Consider the following 19714-nt stretch of genomic DNA (forward strand, 5'->3'; position numbering starts at 1 on the left):
CTTTCCTGGATAGGCTATACAATAGAGGACAATAGGTGCACATTGCATTGAATACAGATTGTATAGACGCGCTCATTTGATGTGCACGTGCGCGATGAACCTGTACTACAGGTCCTGTAGCTGTTTGCTGTGATCGAGTTCAAGCCAAACAGTGACAACAGCGCCTACTAGTGTCACAGAATACGAGTGTCTCAGAAATGAGACACAACACTTCACTGTGAGATGTTCGTTTTTGTTTTGTTTTTTCTTTGATGCAATTATAGCCTTGGAGAGAACGTCACAACACGAACACCGTGAATCAGTTTAGGCCTACGGTTTTTTTTGTTTTGTTTTTTTGATGTTCGGTTTGGATCGATACAGGAAGTGAGAACGCAATGACATTCAGCGGAACAGATCAATATTAAACAATCTCCATCGATCATCTGTATTACATTCACAACTCTACAAAAAACATGCAAAATATATTATTGTTTTCTCTGTTACTGGGAGGTAAGTGGATTTATGTTATACTTTAAGTTTCATTCGGCTATATGCTACAACAAATGTATGAAGTGATACTGAAAGAACGCGTTTAGCGAAACAAACATTTAAAGAATATGTGGCAAACATTAAAAGAAATTGAAATCGCATCTCAGTCAGACGTCGATCTGCTGAAAATGGCTGTTAAATGTCATATTCCCATAGTGTGTCCACCAATATATATAATACATATATAAATATAATACTAATAAACACTTATACAAAAATACTAAACATACTTTTATAATTGGTGTTTTTGTATTTTTTCTGTTCTTATTATTATTTTGCAGCCCTGCATATTAATGCATAATTTGTTATAACAAAACTAAGGGTAAAATGTAACAAAAATCAAACATAACAAACACGGACAAGTGGTACAGTAATATATGAGTGTACATTTCAAACACGAGGAGAATGAGGAAATGACCTGTGTGTTTGTGTGGGTTTCTTCTTTTTTACATAATAGAACATTGTCCATAACAACTAGCAGGTTTGTAAACTGGTAAAACTGGTTAAAAAGTTTTGCTCAAATGTTGTTACGTTAACTGGAAGCACGAGACGTGATACAGGCATAACCTAACATTACTTCCTTTTTGTTCACCATACGTGTCCGGGTAAGCCCGACCGTAAACAATTATTCTCTTTACAGAACAAATGTTTCCAAATGAATCTGTTTACTGGGTAATACTGTGGTGTCAGATTAAGCCATCTATATCTATAATGGTTCATTTATGTTTTGCAGGTGTGTTTAAAGCAGAAACAGATGAGACAACATCAGTGATGGAAGGAGATTCTGTCACTCTAGACACTAATCTTACTGAAATACTGAACGATGATACTTTACTGTGGGTGTTTGGGCCTAAAGAATCTGTAATTTCTCAAATAACGAGAAAGAGAGATTTGACCTCATTTTTTGTCACCGATGATGTGAGATTCAAAGGAAGATTGCTGGTGGATCAAAACACAGGCTCTCTCACCATCAGAAACACCAGAAAGAGACACTCAGGACAATATAAACTAACAATATCTAGAGAAAAGATCACATCCAGGATATTCAGTCTGAATGTCTTTGGTAAGCATCTCATGATTATCTCTTTCATTTAATGTAATAATGATCTTTGGCCCCATTTACACTGCATGGTTCAAGTGACCCAAATCCGATTTTTTGCTCTCATGTGGCACACCACCAACAGAGATCACATGACTTATTATAGGCGTGATGGAGGACGAAGGATACACACAGCGGAGCAATGCCGAGGTTTCATGTCTTTTAAGTCTTTGGGGCGAAAAGTGCAGGGTTGTTACAGAAATAAAGGGCTCTCCTTTTTTTCTCCGCCATACGAGAGCAATGTTTTGCTGAATTTTTTGACTTTTCAAAATATTGTGGAAAGCAAAACACTGTATAATAGGGCTGCACGATGTGTCGTTTAAGCATCGATATCGCAATGTAGGAATCCACAATAGTCACATCACAGGATTTGCGATGTAGGCTGTCGTAGTTGATCCGTTATTCATTAACTGTACGGGCCAGCTGCTCCCTGGGCCTTGACGAATGTAAATCGCGGATTAATTGCACAGCTTAAAGCTGCAGTAGGTAACTTTTGTAAAAATATATTTTTTACATATTTATAAAACCTGTCATTATGTCCTGACAGTAGAATATGAGACAGATAATCTGTGAAAAAATCAAGCTCCTCTGGCTCCTCCCAGTGGTCCTATTGCCATTTGCAGAAAGCCATCCGCTCCCGGTAAGAAACAACCAATCATCGGTGACTTTGTTTGTGTTCAAAATGTAGAAAAATGTATATAATAAGCGAGTACACCATGAATCCGTTTTCCAAACCGTGTTTTTAGCTTGTCCTGAATCACTAGGGTGCACCTATAATAAGTGTTTATATTCAGACTATTTTAGATTGCTTCGGGGGTACCGCGGCGGAGTAACCCAGTACCTTTGTGATTCTTCATAGACATAAACAGAGAGAAGTAGTTCCGGCTACGATGTTCTTCCGCAAGACGCAAGCAGTTTATTAACCGCTAGAGCGTCAAAAGTTCCCTACCGCAGCTTTAACCACAGAGTGAAAGTTTTGACAGGTCAGCGAGAGAGAGAGATAGAGAGATAGTGCACGTGAGAGACAGCGAGAGTGAGAGAGAGAGCGAGAGAGAGAGAGCGAGCCCCGGCTGCACGCGCACCATCTTCAAACAACACGAGTGCTGTCTTGCTCTCTCTCCCTCGCGCATATTAATCAATTGACACGATGGTGTCATAATCATTTAAAATTAGAATGTAAATCTGCTCACCCCATTTTTGTTTGTAAGAAAAAATTTGATTAGATTTCATATCGCAATATATATCACAGAAAAATAAAATATTGCAATGTCATTTTTTCCCAATATCGTGCAGCCCTACTGTATAATTTTATTTACATCTGCATCCATATTTCATGCTGTTTTACTTCATTTTCTGGGTCAGAACGTCTACGTTTGGTAGTTTCAGCAGTGTATAGTGTAAATGCAAAAATCAGATACGGGTCACTTTTAAAAGATGATGTAAGCGGGTCGTCAAAAAAATCGGATATAGTCAGAAAATCGGATTTGGGCATCAAGACCTGCAGTGTAAATGCAGCCTTTTTGAGGTTTCATGATCCAGTGTTCTTGTTGGTTCACATGTGTGACTCCACATGGAGAAAAAAATCTTGTCTTATTTGTTTTCCAGGTGTGGTTGGTGAGACGGGTGGAGTGAAGTCAGTATCAGTGATGGAGGGAGATTCTGTCACTCTTCAGAATGATGTTACTGAATTACAAGAGGATGATCTGATAGTGTGGAGGTTTGGAGATAAAGGCATCCTCCTGGCTAATATTGATGTAGAAACTAATGAGGCCTCAATAAATGCTGACGATGAGCGATTCAGGAACCGACTACAACTAAATCAGACTGGATCTTTGACCATCAAAGACGTCAGAACTGAACACTCTGGACTTTATGAAGTACAGATCAGAGGCCGAGAGAGCTCACAGCAATTCCTTGTTTCTGTCATCGGTGAGTTTCAAAGAAAAAATATTTGGAAATAAATTATTATGAAATACAAGCTGATTTCTGTGTCAGTTATATTACTATTAAAATGGCTAGACGTTAAAAAAGTATTTTCGGCTAGGCCAGTGAATGTACAGACTTCTGGATAGGCATGCAGGGGAGGAAAAGTGGTGCAAGGGCACAATCGAGATGGGGTCGGCTTCCCCAAACAATTAATTTGACCATATCAGGCAATTGCTATTAGCGTGATTAGACATTCTATAAATTGTGCAGCCCTACTTTCGGTTTTGAATTTGTGATTACGCATACTCTGTGTAAAGAGAGAAGTCATTATTGAGAGCACATTTTACAAGAAGATTATACATTAGTCAGTAACACATAGGATCTGTTGCTCATCAAATCAAACTACCACAGCAAGCCCAACACCAATGATAAACTAATGTGGAAAATACCTCAAGCAGTACAGGTCAGCAGTAACACATCAAGCACCATCACACTGAACACTGGGGCCCCTCAAGGATGTGTGCTGAGCCCCCTCCTCTTCACTCTGCTGACCCACGACTGCACACCGTCACACAGCTCCAACCTCTTCATTAAGTTTTTGATGGTCTCATTAGCAACAGAGATCAGACAAACTACAGGAGCGAGGTGAGCCGCCTGTCTGGGTGGTGCAGGGACAACAATCTCTCTCTGAATGAGGAAAAGATGAAGGAAATTGTTGTTGACTTCATGAGAGCACACACTCAGCACGTTCCTCTGACCATCAACGGTGCAACTGTGGAGAGAGTGAGTAACACCAAGTTCCTGGGTGTGCACATCACAGAGGACCTCTCCTGGACCGAAACACCACAGCACTGGCCAACAAATAACAGCAACGTCTCTACATCCTTTGTAAACAGAGAAGAGCCAGAGCCCCGCCCCCCATCATGTACACCTTCTACAGAGGCACCATCGAGAGCATCCTGACTGGCTTGCAATGCGTCCAGCCGGAAGACCCTTCAACGCATAGTGAGAGCAGCTGAGAAGCTCGTTGGTGTCTCTTCCCTTCTCTTCTGGACATTTATGGAACCCGTCAAACCCGCAAAGTGCACCTCTAGGTCATTTCACCCCCCCCCCCCCTGCACTAACATATGATTACATGCATCAGTCACTTTGTGCAGCATTGGTCTGCTCACTACCTCATTCACCATGGAACTGAAATCATTCTACTACCTCTTCAGTCAGTTAAATAAGAACCACTATTGAGCCCTTTGTCACTTTAATCAGACTGAATAAGCTTTTTTGCACTAAAATAATTTTATCTGCACTCTTTGTTCACTTCACTGGTTTGCACTCTATGTGCCTTGCACTGCTTTATTTAACTTTATTTTTATTATATATATATATATATATATATATATATATATATATATATATATATATATATTTTTTTTTTTTTTTTTTTTTACATGCCCTTTCGTTTAGTGGTATTTTATATTTTATATTGATCTAGATTTTTAGGCTCTACTGTTAGTGTTATCTGTATACACCGGGGGTCTGAGAGTAATACAATTTAAATTCTCTGTATGTATGTACTGTACATGTGGAAGTATTGACAATAAAGCAGACTTGACTTGATAAACTAAAACTTACAGTATCTGTTCATGCCAACTGAGTGACAGTTCTGTAGTATCAGTTCTGAATACTGACAGTATCAGTTCTGTAGTATCAGTTCTGAAAACTGACAGTATCAGTTCTGTAGTATCAGTTCTGAATCATGATGAATATTTTGTCCTATAATCATTCACTGTTTTCTTTCAGCTATTTCTGATCCGGGTCCATCTACAGCTGGAATAGTTGTTGCTGTTTTGCTGGTGGCTGCACTTTTAGCTGCAGTTGTGATTTACTATCGCCACAGGATCTCTAAACTGCAAAAACAAGTGGGTAAGTATTAAAGCTGATACCAGTGATACAAAAAGTTTTAGCAGACTGTATAGTTGATTTCACTGAAAACTTCTGACACAGTAATAATTTCCTATTTTATTTAATGATTATGTTGGCTTGAGAAAGACAATATAATGTTATGCCAGTAAACTTATTCTGAAACTAAAGTTCCTGAAATGTTAAATCATACCAGCAATACAGCTAAAACATCCCAACAATGAAGTAAAACATTATAGCAAATGTCTCAAATATGCTACCAATTTCCTAAAGCATGCTAGCAATGTTAAAACATGTTTGAGAAGGCTAGCAATGTGTTAAAACATTTTAACAACATGCTATTAACATTAGAAACAAATCGAGACATCATTAGCATAGCTGCTGTTCCAACAAAGTAAAATTAATTAGTTTAACCCAAGCTAATGAATAAGAATGTGCATTTGATCAGATGCAACTGCAGTCACAATTTAAGAGATACAGGAAGAATGCAGTTGTCACATGTGAAATATGGCTTTCAAAAGAAAAGTAGCTGTCTAATATAACAACCAGATTTTTGACTGTAGAAGAAGTAACAGTACATCCGTCTAGTTGCAAATTGTAATCTACAAGATTCTGTGTACTGTTTTTTGGTCCAGTAATAAATATCTCTGTCTTATGGTAGCGATCGGACAGGTAGGATCTAAACCATCTTAGAGCCTTCCCTTGAATACCTGTATAGTTTTGTAATCGATCTATGAGTATGTCATGATCTATGGTGTTGAACGCAGAACTAAGATCAAGTAAGACTAGAAATGAGATGCAGCCTTGATCTGACGCAAGAAGCAGGTCATTTGTAATTTTAACAACTGCAGTTTCTGTGCTTGATCATATGAACACATTTCTTTTCTCTGCTTCTGTGTGTTACTGTGACAGCTGAAGAAAAGACAAAGTTAGGGGAGGAAGGGAAATCTGTCAATCTAGAGACTAAGACTGTACTACAGAGAGGGGATGAGATAAAGTGGTGGTTTGAGGATCTCATCCTCATTGAATTCACAAGAAAGGCCAGTAAAACAAATGATACAGATTGTGATGTTGTTGATGGGAGATTCAGAAACAAACTGGTGCTAAACGAGAAGACTGGAGATCTCCTCATCAATAACATCAGGACCTTTCACTCTGGACTCTACAAACTACAGATCAGACGCAAAAACGGAAAAACTGAATACATGAGATTCATTGTTACTGTCACTGGTGAGTACAGAATAATAACTATATCCTTATATATATATCTATAAGTCGCAAAATATAAACAAATACAGATACAAATATTAACAGCCAATCAAAATCCATTTTAATGGAACCTTTTAACCTTTTAATCCAGCTTGAGTATTTAAAGCTTGAAATGATAATCTTGTGTGTTTGTGTGGCTGCAAACACCGTTATTATTGTAATTATCTTCATAGTTATTGGTGTTAAAAGGAGTAATATTGCACAAATAAATTGGTAGCACTTTATTTTACAGTCCTGTTCCTCATGTACATACTATGTACTTATTATAGTAATTACAATAACTATGTAATAACTAGGTACTAAACCTGAACCTACCCCTAAACCTAACCCTACCCCATGTAGTTACCTTGTGTTACCAGAACTTTTTTAGATAAATACACTGTAAGTACACTATAAGTACATGTTAGTACACGTACTGAAAAATAAAGTGCAACCAATAAATTAGACATTTTTTGTCAATCATATTACAAGAAACTTGATGATGAATCAAAGGTAGTCATAAGTGATTTGTAGGCAATCATAGGAAGTCAAATACTACAGCATATTCAGGGATTTGTCAATTTAGGTAAAATCGGAAAGGTAAAAAATTTAACTTAGGTTAAAATGCCATCTAAATAAATTTGTTGAAAATGCAAATTAAATTATTTTTTTCTGTTTCTGTGTGTTGTTTTGACATGAAGTGAAGAAAGTGTCAGTGAAGGTTGGAGAATCTGTCACTCTAGACCCTGGTCTTGAAACACTGAGTGGTGATCTGATACTGTGGACGTTTGGAGCTAAAAACTGTCTGGTTATTAAAGCCGAATCAGGAACGACTGATATTAATGAGAGATTCAGAGACAGACTGGAGCTGGATACTAAGACTGGATCTCTGACCATCACAAACACCACAGATACAGACTTTGGACATTTTCAACTTCAGGTCATCAACAGGGTACGGACCAGATACAGGAGATTCAATCTGACTAATTCTGGTGAGTAGAACAACATTTATTATAGTAACTAGGCTATATATTCAATTTTAACAGACAGTCATTTCCCACACATTTTTAGATACGTCATGTGAACAGCCCCTAACTATCTACAAATAGGTGGTGCAAGTCTGTATCTCAATAAGTCATTCATTGAATCATCTATTTGAATGATTAATTAAGAGGGCTGATTCATTTAGAAAGGAAGCCAGTCGCAGTCTTTATGACTGGAATATAGAATCATTGACTCATTCGCAGTGGTGGAAAGAGTACTGAAAATTTGAACTTAAGTACATGTACTGTTACATTGCTGAAATAATACTCATTAACAAGTAAAAGTACTGGTGTCATAACCTCTCAAAAGCTACTCTACTTACTAGTTACTTTTTAGTCTGCAATATTTAATGAACTTCCAAAAATATTAATATCAAAGATGTATATGAATAATAACAACTTTGAACAAAACCCACTTATCTTATTGATAAAGTACATGAATTAGTGATCATGATACAGGAATTTCTGACTTCAATACCTGGAAAAATATCAGTATCAAAGCACCCGTGATCTAAGGCTGGTTATGGCCAAGAATCTGGCGATACGATACGTATCACGATACATGGGTTGTGATACGACATGTTGCGACACATTGCGATACTGTCAGCAAAGCAATATATTGGGAAATTTCTTATTTTAGGAATAGGATATATTTTTCGGAAAGCTGTCATTAAGAACACAATTCAATTCAAGTTTATTTGTATAGCGCTTTTTACAATACAAATCATTGCAAAGCAACTTTACAGAAAATTAAGTTTCTACAATATTTAGTTTATTATATTATATTATTATTATATTTATTAAAATGTAGGTTATTTTATAAAATAAAAATAAAAATTCACCCTCCATTACTAGCAGCGATATTATTATTATTTTTTAAGGGCAGTAACATTAAAACTGTATTCAAACAAATGTAAAAAAAAAAGTAGAAAAGCAATTAAAAAATAAAACATTTATCTTTAAACTAATACAAATAATTACAAATTATTACAGTTAATTTAAAAACTTACAGTTTTTTTTAATTTTTTATTTAAGCAGCGATATTAATGCTAACATTAGTGGCGTAATGCTAGTAATTCCTGTCACTCTTACCTTCTTTAAGAGATGAAGACTGCCATCTAGCGGTCGGGATGTAAACTCAAAACAAAACAACTGCCATGAATCTTGTAAGATTTTATTTTATTTTTTTCAATATCGATATTCCGTTTTTGAGAATACTCACGTGTATCGATCTTTTCTTACACCCCTACCGTGATCCGGAGTTTGCAACTGACTTCAGTGTGGTGATGTATTTCCAAGTGAAACTGAATATTGAATAAAGGGCAGGGTTTCATTGCGTTACCCCTGCAAGTCAAATCACCTTTATTTATATAGTGCTTTAAACAAAAAAAGATTGCGTCAAAGCAACTGAACAACATTTATTAGGAAAACAGTGTGTCAATAATGGAAAATGACATTTAAAGGCTCATCAGTGATGTCATCTCTGTTCAGTTTAAATAGTGCCAACGATATCGCTGTAAATTAAGTGACCCCAACTAAGCAAGCCAGAGGCGACAGTTGCAATGAACCAAAACTCCATCTGTGGAAGAATAGAGGAAAACACCTTGGGAGAAACCAGGCTCAGTTGGGGGCCAGTTCTCTGTCCGACGAAACCAGTAGTTCAGATTGGAAGAAGAATCATCCGTTTCCTGTGGTCTTATCCTGGTGGTTGTCTGAGACAAGGTCTTTACAGGGGATCTGTATCTGGGGCTCTAGTTGCCCTGGTCTCCGCTGTCTTTCAGGGCAGTAGACGTCCTTTCTAGGTGCTGATCCACCATCTGGTCTGGATACGTACTGGATCCGGGTGACTGCAGTGACCCTCTGATCTGGATACAGACTGGATCTGGTGGCCACGGTGAACTCGGAACAAGAGAGAAACAGACAAATATGAGCGTAGATGCCATTCTTCTAATAATGTAGCAAGTACATTGGGTGTTATGTGAAGTGTTTCCGGTTCCGGTTTACCTAATTAATGCAGCCTAAAAATCCTTTAATGGATTTGGATATCAGAAGTGTATCAGTGTGTTATGTGTATGCCAGGTTAAAGAGATGGGTCTTTAATCTAGATTTAAACTGCAAGAGTGTGTCTGTCTCCTGAACAATGTTAGGTAGGTTATTCCAGAGTTTAGGAACCAAATAGGAAAAAGATCTGCCGCCCGCAGTTGATTTTGATATTCTAGGCATTATCAAATTGCCAGAAATTCGGCAACGCAGCGGACGTGGAGGATTATAATGTAACAAGAGCTTAATCAGATACTGAGGTGCTAAACCATTCACGGCTTTATAATTAATAAGCGAGATTTTAAAATCTATATGATGTTTGATAGAGAGCCAGTGCAGTTAGGGAGCCCTGCACTGCACCTCTTGCTCAGAGCAGATTCACAGTTGGATAGGAGTGGTTAAAGGGGTCGTATTGTGCTCTTTTACAAAGTCTTGATTTAGTTTTGGGGGTGTACTAGAACATGTTCTAATGCATGGTGGTTTAAAAAAAAAAAAAAGCATTATTTTTCACATAATTTACATTATTTCAATACCTTTCTCCCCAGCCTGGCGCAAGCAGCTCAGTTAGTTCCAGGATTGATAAAGGCCTGTCTTCTGAAAAACTGAATCTGTTGTGATTGGTTAGCTGTCCCAGTGCATTGTGATTGGCGAACAGCTTAGACAGTGTGTTTTGTACTGCCCCACCCCATGCCAGAGCAGCAAGTTCCCTCTGCTCCAGTATGGTTAAGATAGCATCAATATTGCCATATCAATTTAAGCGGGATTCAGACCCTGAGAATATTGAAAAAAAAACTTTGCACACATAAATATTGCTAGTTTTACATCGCAGATATGGCATTCAACTTATACTTTGAAATGTAAATAACACACACAACAACAAATAAAGCAGGAAGGACACTTAAAGGCTGTGATGCAAATACAGCAGATTGTCCTGACAAAGTGGGAACTGCTCCGTCTTTCAGCAAAAGCCTTTTGGGGAAACCAGCACTATACTCTGTCACGACTCCCCTCAAAACCTGACGCTACAGCAGCACTTCTTCATCGTTGCCTTGTCTGATCCACTCAACCAAGAGTTTTAACATGACCCCACCCCTCTTTACCCCCCAACCATTTGAATTTCCATAGGCGGGAATTATTTTTCACATTTCTGATCACGCTTACAGAAAAATAGCACTCTTCCTTGTGTGATATTACTTCACTGCATTTTATTAATATGAAAAAAAAAAAACACAGGGGTTTGTTTTGCATTATTATTGGGTCATAAATTGTATTATTATAGGCTTCATCATGCAATAAATGCTTTTGGACTTGTAAAATCCTCCTTTTTTTTTTTTAGTGACATACTCAGAGTCAGCTCGCACACCTGTAAAACAATAACTGATATTATAGATAATAAATATCACACTTACATCCCTTTTTTAAAGTAGACCTGGACATGCTTTATTCATTGATATTGTTTTTTCATGTGATTAATTTTTTGTAGGTTTTCATTAACTATTTCTGCAGTTTTATATTGTAAAATGTAATCTGTTTTATTTTCTCATTATATTTTGTTTCATGTTCTGTTGTTTTCAGCATGTATAGGGACTCTTGAGTGGAGCTGTAACATCAGATACATGTGTAGATGCATACATGTGTAGATGTATATGTAACAAAACTGTTTCTTTCTTTCTTTTTCATTTCTGTATTATATTTTCTTATATTCCACAGTGAGTGAATTAACTGAAGAGGAACCACTGGTGAATAAAGAGGATGTGGATGAAGAGGATGAGCAGCAGGGGACTTTTTAAAATCACTGAGCTCAACAACATCTTTCTGCTTTGATGAAAAACAAAAAACAAACAAATATATATATATATATATTTTTTTTTTTTTGCAAAAGCCTCTAAATGCCATCTGAAATTTTCATCTATAATTAGGATTTTTATCAGGCTCCTATATTTCTGTTCAGTTATTTCACATTAATAGCCTGGAAAAGGACCTGCACATTGCCATTAAAGTAAAATGACTCAGTATAAGCATAGGAGCTTGATAAAAATCCTAATTTTAGATTATAATTTCAGATGACTCTTCATATATATATATATATATATATTTTTTTTTTTTTTTTTTTTCTTCTTTAAACTATTACTTTCATACTATATTACCATTACTATTAAATATTTTAGACAAAGCTTTGGTAAGTCATTATTCGAAATAAATTGTTGAACTTATTTTCCAATTTACAGTGTTGTATACACTATTGTTGATTTTAGATTTTATAAAAATGTTCCTGTTGGTGTCCATTCCAGCAGCTTTGTTGACTGACTATGAAGAAAAAAGGGCAATTTGTGCTCTATGCAAACAGCAGATGGCGCTAACACACTATTATAGTTTCAGATCATGTGCATAAAAGGGAAAAGAGTAACTGTCGCCTTAAAAGAAAATACATTTCACTATGTTCTTTCAGATTTCGGGGGGAAAAAATGCTGCTTCTTCTTTTGTAGCATAACTCGTCATGTTAATTCATTTCATCTCTTCATCAACAACAAACAAGAACTGACAAATACAAGCATGCATCAAGATTTCATTTACTTGACTGCATTCTACAGCTCAAAATCAGTTTCACTGTCAAAAGTGCATTGCTGTGTGAAGAAATACAGTATTCTCAATAATATATATTTTGTTTCTTTCTTTCTTTCTGTCCTATTTTAAGACACTAACCCCAGCAAAACATTCAAAGGAAACTCGATTGGGCGTGATTTTTCCAGGGCTGAATTTGAACTCCAGTCCAGTCCTGTCTGTATCTGTTTAAAACAAAAGTTCTATGACATCACTGTGAAAATCCCCTTTTGTAATTGTTAAATATATATTTCACCTCTTCATCTTTATCAATGCTGTCCGACTATTCTCAGTCCGTGCATGGGCCCAAGAATTATGAACATGAAGCCAACTGTCTGTTCACAAACTTCTTCAAAGTTTATTATTACATCAGTAGAATATACAGATACACTGTCAGGGGTGTAGGGGATCACCAATAAGAACTGTACACTTCATCAAATAGGAATGTCTAACAAACAAAGGGTTTTTCTTTTCCTGCTACTTCTAGATCCCGTAGGACACATATTACATCTGTATGTTACATAAAATGGGAATATGAACAGGAAGTTCTGACCATATTAGCAGCACATCTGGCAAAGACCAAACTCAATAACCTTCGGGCCTATAGCCCCCGTCCTGTTCTGAACATCTGAACTCATGAGGAAATATACAAGAGTGCGGATGTGTGTAGACATTGAGATAGAGAGAGATAGAGAGAGCACAGAAGAGAGGAAGGGAAAGGACGAGGGGAGCGAGAGGGAGGGTGAAAGAGAGAGAGAGAGAGAGCACAGACAGGCAAACTCACAAAAATATTCTGGCAGAGAGTGCACTGTAAAACCCGATAAGTAAACTTTACTCAAACCGTTTGAGTAAATAGATTGCCTTGATTAAAACCATGTAAGTTTTAAAACTTTGCGATTAAGTAATTAAGTGATTAACTAAGTGCTGATTGTGAATTAGTGATGAACAGCTGCTGTTAACAAACAGAATCACTGAAGAAAAGAGAAACACAAGAACTACTACAACTGACTTCAGACACAGACTTAGATGAAATCAACTGAAATATAATACATGAAATCTCTCAAGATCTGATTAAACAACCCCACAAACAGCATCACCAGCTCCACTTATTAATAACAGACTGACTTTATTTCTGTTAGACGTCTACAGAAGATCTTATTGAGAATGAACTAAGGTTTAGATGTTGATTTATTGTTTCATTTGAAGTAACCATGTTAGAGATCAGTGTTTGCTTTAGTTGGGATCTTGACCCTTGACTTCTGTCTTAGTCTTTTCTCGGGTTGTTATAACCGTGTGTTTCTGTAACACAAAGTCTAAAGTAAATAACTGAAGATTCAAGATCACAACTAAAGCAAACACTGACCACTATAATGGTAACACACAAATTGTGATTTTCTCGTTTGGTGATTCTGCTTGTTAACATCAGGTGTCTTCAATAATGGTCAATCATGACCCAATTAATTTCTTAATTATCTCATTAACTTCAACTAAGCTTCAGTGTTACTTTTAACACTGCTTCAAGTGTTTATATGAGTCCACACTCAGAGTGTTAAATTAACACTGGAGATTTTGCTGTGTAGACAGTAAGACTGAAGATGTTGAGTGGGATCTCTGATCTTTTTCTGCTGACTTTATATTCTCCAGAGGACGAGTCAATCACTCTGACATCATCAACATTCAGCTCCAGCTTCATCTCAAACAAGTTTCTGTTTTTACGAGCCTCTAGAATATGTCCAGCGAAAGTAAAAAAATTATTTTAGGTGTGTCAAGCTTTTTAAATTGCATTCAAAAAGCTTTTTTTTGTTTTAGATGAAGCAAAAAAGCATTTATTATATTTTTAGTATATTACATATTTTTTTTATCTTTTTTAATTTAAATTTTTGAATTAAATGTTATTCAAAGATATGTTCTGAAGTTGATATGTTTCTCATTGACAAATTCCAATCAGATCCGATTACCATGATTGTATATGCAGCTGAATATGAGCTTTAACTGAATATGATCAGATATAGTTGTGTTAGTTGAAATCACAAACACCCAGGGACTGAAAATGGGCCTATACATAAAATCAGATTGTGTTTCATTATTCAGAGAATGAAACAGTGCAGCATAATACTAATGCTAATAGAAATACTAATACTAATATTAATTCTAATTCTAATACTAATAGTAATACTAATACTAATACTAATACTAATACTAATAGTAATAGTAAAACCAATAATAATACTAATACTAATTCTAACAGTTATAGTAATACTAATTCTAATAAAACTGGTTGTGTTTCATTTGAAATATGACGTTTAAAATAATATTTATTACATTTAGTTTTTTTCTTGTTCTACAGAAAAGTACCATCTAGACTTTTATTTTAAAAAGTGCAGCCATGAAAAGACTTTTAAATGCACTTCATCTTCTTCAGCACACGATGGCAGTAGAAGAAAATAGAAATATGAAATGTTAATAAGTGGGATATGAGCCTTGTCTTGCATTGTAACTGTTCAAATTGTACAATAAACTTATTAAAAACTAAAGACAGTAAAGACTTTTAATAAGTATTGCTATTTTAAATCATTTTAGTTCAAATTTCTATTTTCTATTTCAGATTTTTCAGAATTTTTTCTTAAACTACTTCAGTCTGTGTGCACTGAATTTATTTAATACACGAGTTTCACAATTTGAGTTGAATAACTGAAATAAACAAACTTTTCCTCGACATTCAGATTTATTGAGATGCACCTGTATTACCTCATAAAGGACTAAAATATCAGAGTGATGAGGGATTTTCATATTCAGTCACAAGAAAAGAAAAAAAATGTATTTGAGAAAAGTGGGGACATCACATAGGTGTAATGGTTTTCATACTGTACAAACTGTATATTCTATGGCCCTATACACCAACCCTACACCAAACCCTCACAGGAAACTTTGTGCATTTAAACTTTCTCAAAAAAACTCATTCTGTATGATTTATAAGCGTTTTGAAAAATGGGGACATGGGTTATGTCCTCATAAGTCACCCTCTTCTTGTAATACCTGTGTCATACCCATGTCATTATACACACTTTTGTCCTGATATGTCACAAAAACAAGAGCACACACACAGGGTTTCACATTAGTCATGGTATTAAAGGTGGAAGAGAGCACTGAACATTCACTTCTCTCAACTTCAATCCCTGGTAACAAATAAAATATAATGTAATTAAGTATTTCCAGCTTCATATGTTGCTTAAAAATAAATTTCTTTCATCAAACTACACATATTTGTGTGAACGGCCTTCAAAGAAGAAGAAGCCCTGTGTCTCCAGATGTGTAATAACAACATCCACCAGCAGAGGAGATCATGGACCGGAAGAGAAGAGAGAAAACAACACACACCATGAGACATGATCATACAAGAACTGTCCTTCAGATATTATATATCATCTCAAAACAGAGGATTTAATAACCTTCACTATGAGTTCAGTGAGGAAACTGAGCTGCTATAAAACAATTCTGCTGATATTTCCTCATCAAGCACAGATCACTGAATAATACACTCAGATTTTCACAGGAGCTTCTAGTGATGATGATCAGATCAAATCTGAATTAAAATCAAAAACAGGATCAGCTGGTGATCACAGAACTCATAAAATCACCTAGGAAAAAATATCTTTAACAGATTACAGAAATATATAAATAGTTATGTTTCCCTATATCAGTATTTAAGGCCTTTGACACTGTCAAATGATCATGTTTTTTTCATGTTCAGTCACTAGTTGGCGCTCGAGCAGGTCTTTAGGAGAGATCTACTGTCTGTACAACAGTAAACTGAGTTCAGATGACTGAATCTGAAGATTAAAAACACTCTGACGTGAAGATTGATGATTTATAATAATTAATTTGATATCCTATAATAATAAACTCTCTGTGTGTGATGTTTGACCTTTGACCTTTAGTCTAAATCATTCACACAGTGACATTAAACTGTCAAAATCTATTGTAAATGGTTTGAAACTGATATAATATTGTTCAAAACAGTAATCCTGCAGAAGTGAGTCATATTGAGTCATCAGGATTCATTTCTCTCTTCAGTCAACACAGATGATCCTGATCCTGAACAAACTCTCATTATCTCTGCACTGTTCTGTCATTTTAAACAAATGTGATATATCGACATGTTATATAAAGCAGATCTGAATTCTATTGTTTAGTAATAAAAACAATATTTTAAATGCACTGGTGAGTTTCTTCTCTTGTTTTCTCACTCCGTCTCTCTCTCTCGTGTTCACATAAACTCAGAAGAATCAGGATCTTTTTGGCTCCTGAGAGCTTCAGTTTCTGAAAACACTGTTTATCAGCATTTGTTTTAGCAGAAGTGCATTAAATCACAATGTGTTTAAAGGTTAACATGTCTCTGTACACTTACAGTTATTGTCTCTCAGCTAATATTTAATTATTACTTGCTACTATATTCACAAAAAATGCATGTTTTGTTGATGTGAATGATTCAGATTGTTGTACTGAACTCATCTCTTGCTGAAATCTTCTCTCGTGGTGATTCAATGACTGATGAAGCTGATGTCTGTGGTTCAGTTGCTCTGTGGAGTTTGATGATGGTTTGTGGGAAGAGAACAACACCTGGATCAAACAATGATTATAACATTTGAACACAGTAAAGATACTTCATCAGACCTAACATCTCTGGATCATGGAGTTCAACAAACATGTATAAAAAAAATAGTCATGATAAAGATCAAACTAGATCAAAGTGGAAGACAAACTGAAGAAATGACGAATGTTCACACATTTATTTTTGTGATCGTGGTACTGTGTTCAGTTGTGTCTTCTCATTTCACACTCATCATTTTTTTTTTCTTTAGAACTGTTGAACAGTATGTTTTCAGCAGAAACACCCGCAGACATGATGAGGTTAATGTTTGTCTTCTTTTAAAATCATTTTTCTGGTTTGAATGTGGTTCAAAACCAGAAGGTTTCTCTTTCTTGATTGTCCTTATTTTTTTTTTATTTTTGCAATAAAAGGTCTAATAGTTTTTGTGGGTGTATATTCTTGTTAAAAGTGTGTGCTACTGTATATGGACAATTGTAATTATAATAGAATGAAATTTTTTTTTAAACATAATGAAATGGCATTGATTAAAGTAGCTTATTATATATTGGGATGAAGTATATTTGATCAATCATGAGGCAAATGTGACCATATGTGATGCATTGATCTAATTTTAAAAGATGATGTAGGATATAAATCACTCTGGGAAATAGTATCTGTTAAATGCATCAATGTTAAAGTAAAACCAAATCAGCGAGTGACAGAAGGCCAGAGCTGACTAACAGCAGAACAGAAGCATGTTGTGTTTGGGTTTTGTCCCAGATCACAATAATAAGGCTGAAGAATAAATCGTGTTTTTTTTTATTATTTTGATTTGAATTATTTGAACTTGCTTCTGTATTTGCACAAAATGTATGTTTTGTTAATGTAAAGCATTCAGATTCAGATCTCTTACTGAAATCTTCTCTTGTGGTGATTCAGTGACTGATGAAGCTGATGTCTGTGGTTTAGTTGCTCTGGTGAGACTCGTTTTGTGGAGAGAAGAAAACCACAGGACCAAAACGAACGAAATGAAAAAAAAAAATGAAATGGGAAAAAAAAAACACTGAAGGACAAGCTGCAGGACAATGGAGATACTTGATCAGGCCAAACATCTGTGGATCATGGGGTTAAGAGACATGAATATATAAAAAAAAAAAATGTGTTAAAATAGTCGTGATGAGAGATAAAGATCAACCAAGAGCAGAGTGGAAAATAAACTGAAGATGTGACTGATTTTCACACATTTATTTTTGCGTCCGAGCGACTGTGGTCATCTGTTTTTCTTCTTAGCTTTGCATTTCACACCCACTTGTTTTTCACTCGTGGTCAACATCTTCCTAGAAGTGATTAACAGTGTATTTTCAGCAGAAACACCCACAGACATGATGAGAACAATGTTTGTCATCTTAAAAAACAACAAAATAATTATATATATATATATATATATATATATATATATATATATATATATATATGAAAGGTGACAAACGTTGTTAGTTCCATGACTACAGAGGCTCATCCTCTATTCTCATCTTGGTCTTTTTGGATGCTCATGTGAAAGCTAGACACTTTATTCGGAATCCATTTGAGCATTTTATAACTGATATTTCAATAGTTAACACCTTTTATATTAGAATTCAGTATTTATAAAGCAAGAGATGAATGATGGTACAAATGCATATGATGCGATGTTTGATACTCTTATTTTTCTCTCCAAAGATCAGGAAAGAGGCCTTAAGAATATATTTAAAGAATCTATCAAAGCATGTTTATTTAACATTGTACAGAAACAGGTTTTATATATATATATATATATATATATATATATATATATATATATATATATATATACACACACACACACACACACACACACACACACACACACACACACACACACACACTCAGCTAAAGGATTATAAGGAACACCTGATCAATTTCTCATTAATGCAATTATCTAATCAACCAATGACATGGCAGTTGCTTCAATGTATTTATGGGTGTGGTCCTGGTCAAGACAATCTCCTGAACTCCAAACTGAATGTCAGAATGGGAAAGAAAGGTGATTTAAGCAATTTTGAGCGTGTCATGGTTGTTGGTGCATCTGTATATACATATATACAGATGCATACCCACTTTTTAAGAACTTTTTCATTATAAAATATTATGTGTGACAGAGGAGCTGTTAGTGAAATAACATGTTTATCCAATAGGTGGCGCTCCATCAGATTCATCTGTATCAGCAGAGACACACATGACTTGACAAAAATATTGATATTAACACAAACATGCTCAAAAGCCATTTATTATAATCCATTAATATTACATTTTTAACTTGGATGATGTTATAACGTTTGACCTTTTGACCTTGTTTTTATTATCACATTAATGTTCATGAAAATGAACAATAATGATTGTTTAATGAAATAAATATAAGTACATTTGAAACAACTTGTGTCTATACATTCATTCTTGTTAAAAAGTAGGTGTGTGTTAGCCTACACTGAACATCTTCACAACAACCCTGCTGATGAGAGATTCTATAACCATGGGGCAGTTATGGCTTTCCTCATACATACAATTAAAACTATTCAGGTGTGAGCTGAGAACATGAGTTGAATGGAGATGAGCTGAATGTAGTGAACGAGGAGGAGGGGACGAGTTCACTTTAAGAACATAAGACCCGCCCACAAGTGTCAATCACTCTGACATCATCAACAT

At 35.5% G+C, this 19714-nt stretch overlaps 1 protein-coding gene across 1 annotated transcript; it reads left to right on the plus strand.

The window, feature by feature from the left end:
• The first annotated feature begins 298 nt into the window (after positions 1-298).
• Positions 299-11637, plus strand: LOC113071682 (uncharacterized). Its single transcript, XM_026244975.1, has 7 exons — positions 299-489; positions 1262-1591; positions 3233-3556; positions 5351-5473; positions 6383-6700; positions 7420-7710; positions 11512-11637. Exons 1-7 carry the CDS (start codon positions 453-455, stop codon positions 11589-11591), a joined length of 1503 nt encoding a protein of 500 aa, XP_026100760.1. The 5' UTR covers positions 299-452; the 3' UTR covers positions 11592-11637.
• The last annotated feature ends 8077 nt before the right edge of the window (positions 11638-19714 follow it).

The sequence above is a fragment of the Carassius auratus genome, unplaced genomic scaffold, assembly GCF_003368295.1.
Source record: "Carassius auratus strain Wakin unplaced genomic scaffold, ASM336829v1 scaf_tig00007853, whole genome shotgun sequence".
Taxonomy (NCBI): domain Eukaryota; kingdom Metazoa; phylum Chordata; class Actinopteri; order Cypriniformes; family Cyprinidae; genus Carassius; species Carassius auratus.

Bases quoted from the DNA above. Each gene is read 5' to 3' on its own strand.
- LOC113071682 (XM_026244975.1), top strand. From the start codon at position 453: ATGCAAAATATATTATTGTTTTCTCTGTTACTGGGAG. The intron at 490-1,261 runs GTAAGTGGATTT...TATGTTTTGCAG, and splicing joins GTTTTCTCTGTTACTGGGAG to GTGTGTTTAAAGCAGAAACA. The intron at 6,701-7,419 runs GTGAGTACAGAA...TTTGACATGAAG, and splicing joins ATTCATTGTTACTGTCACTG to TGAAGAAAGTGTCAGTGAAG.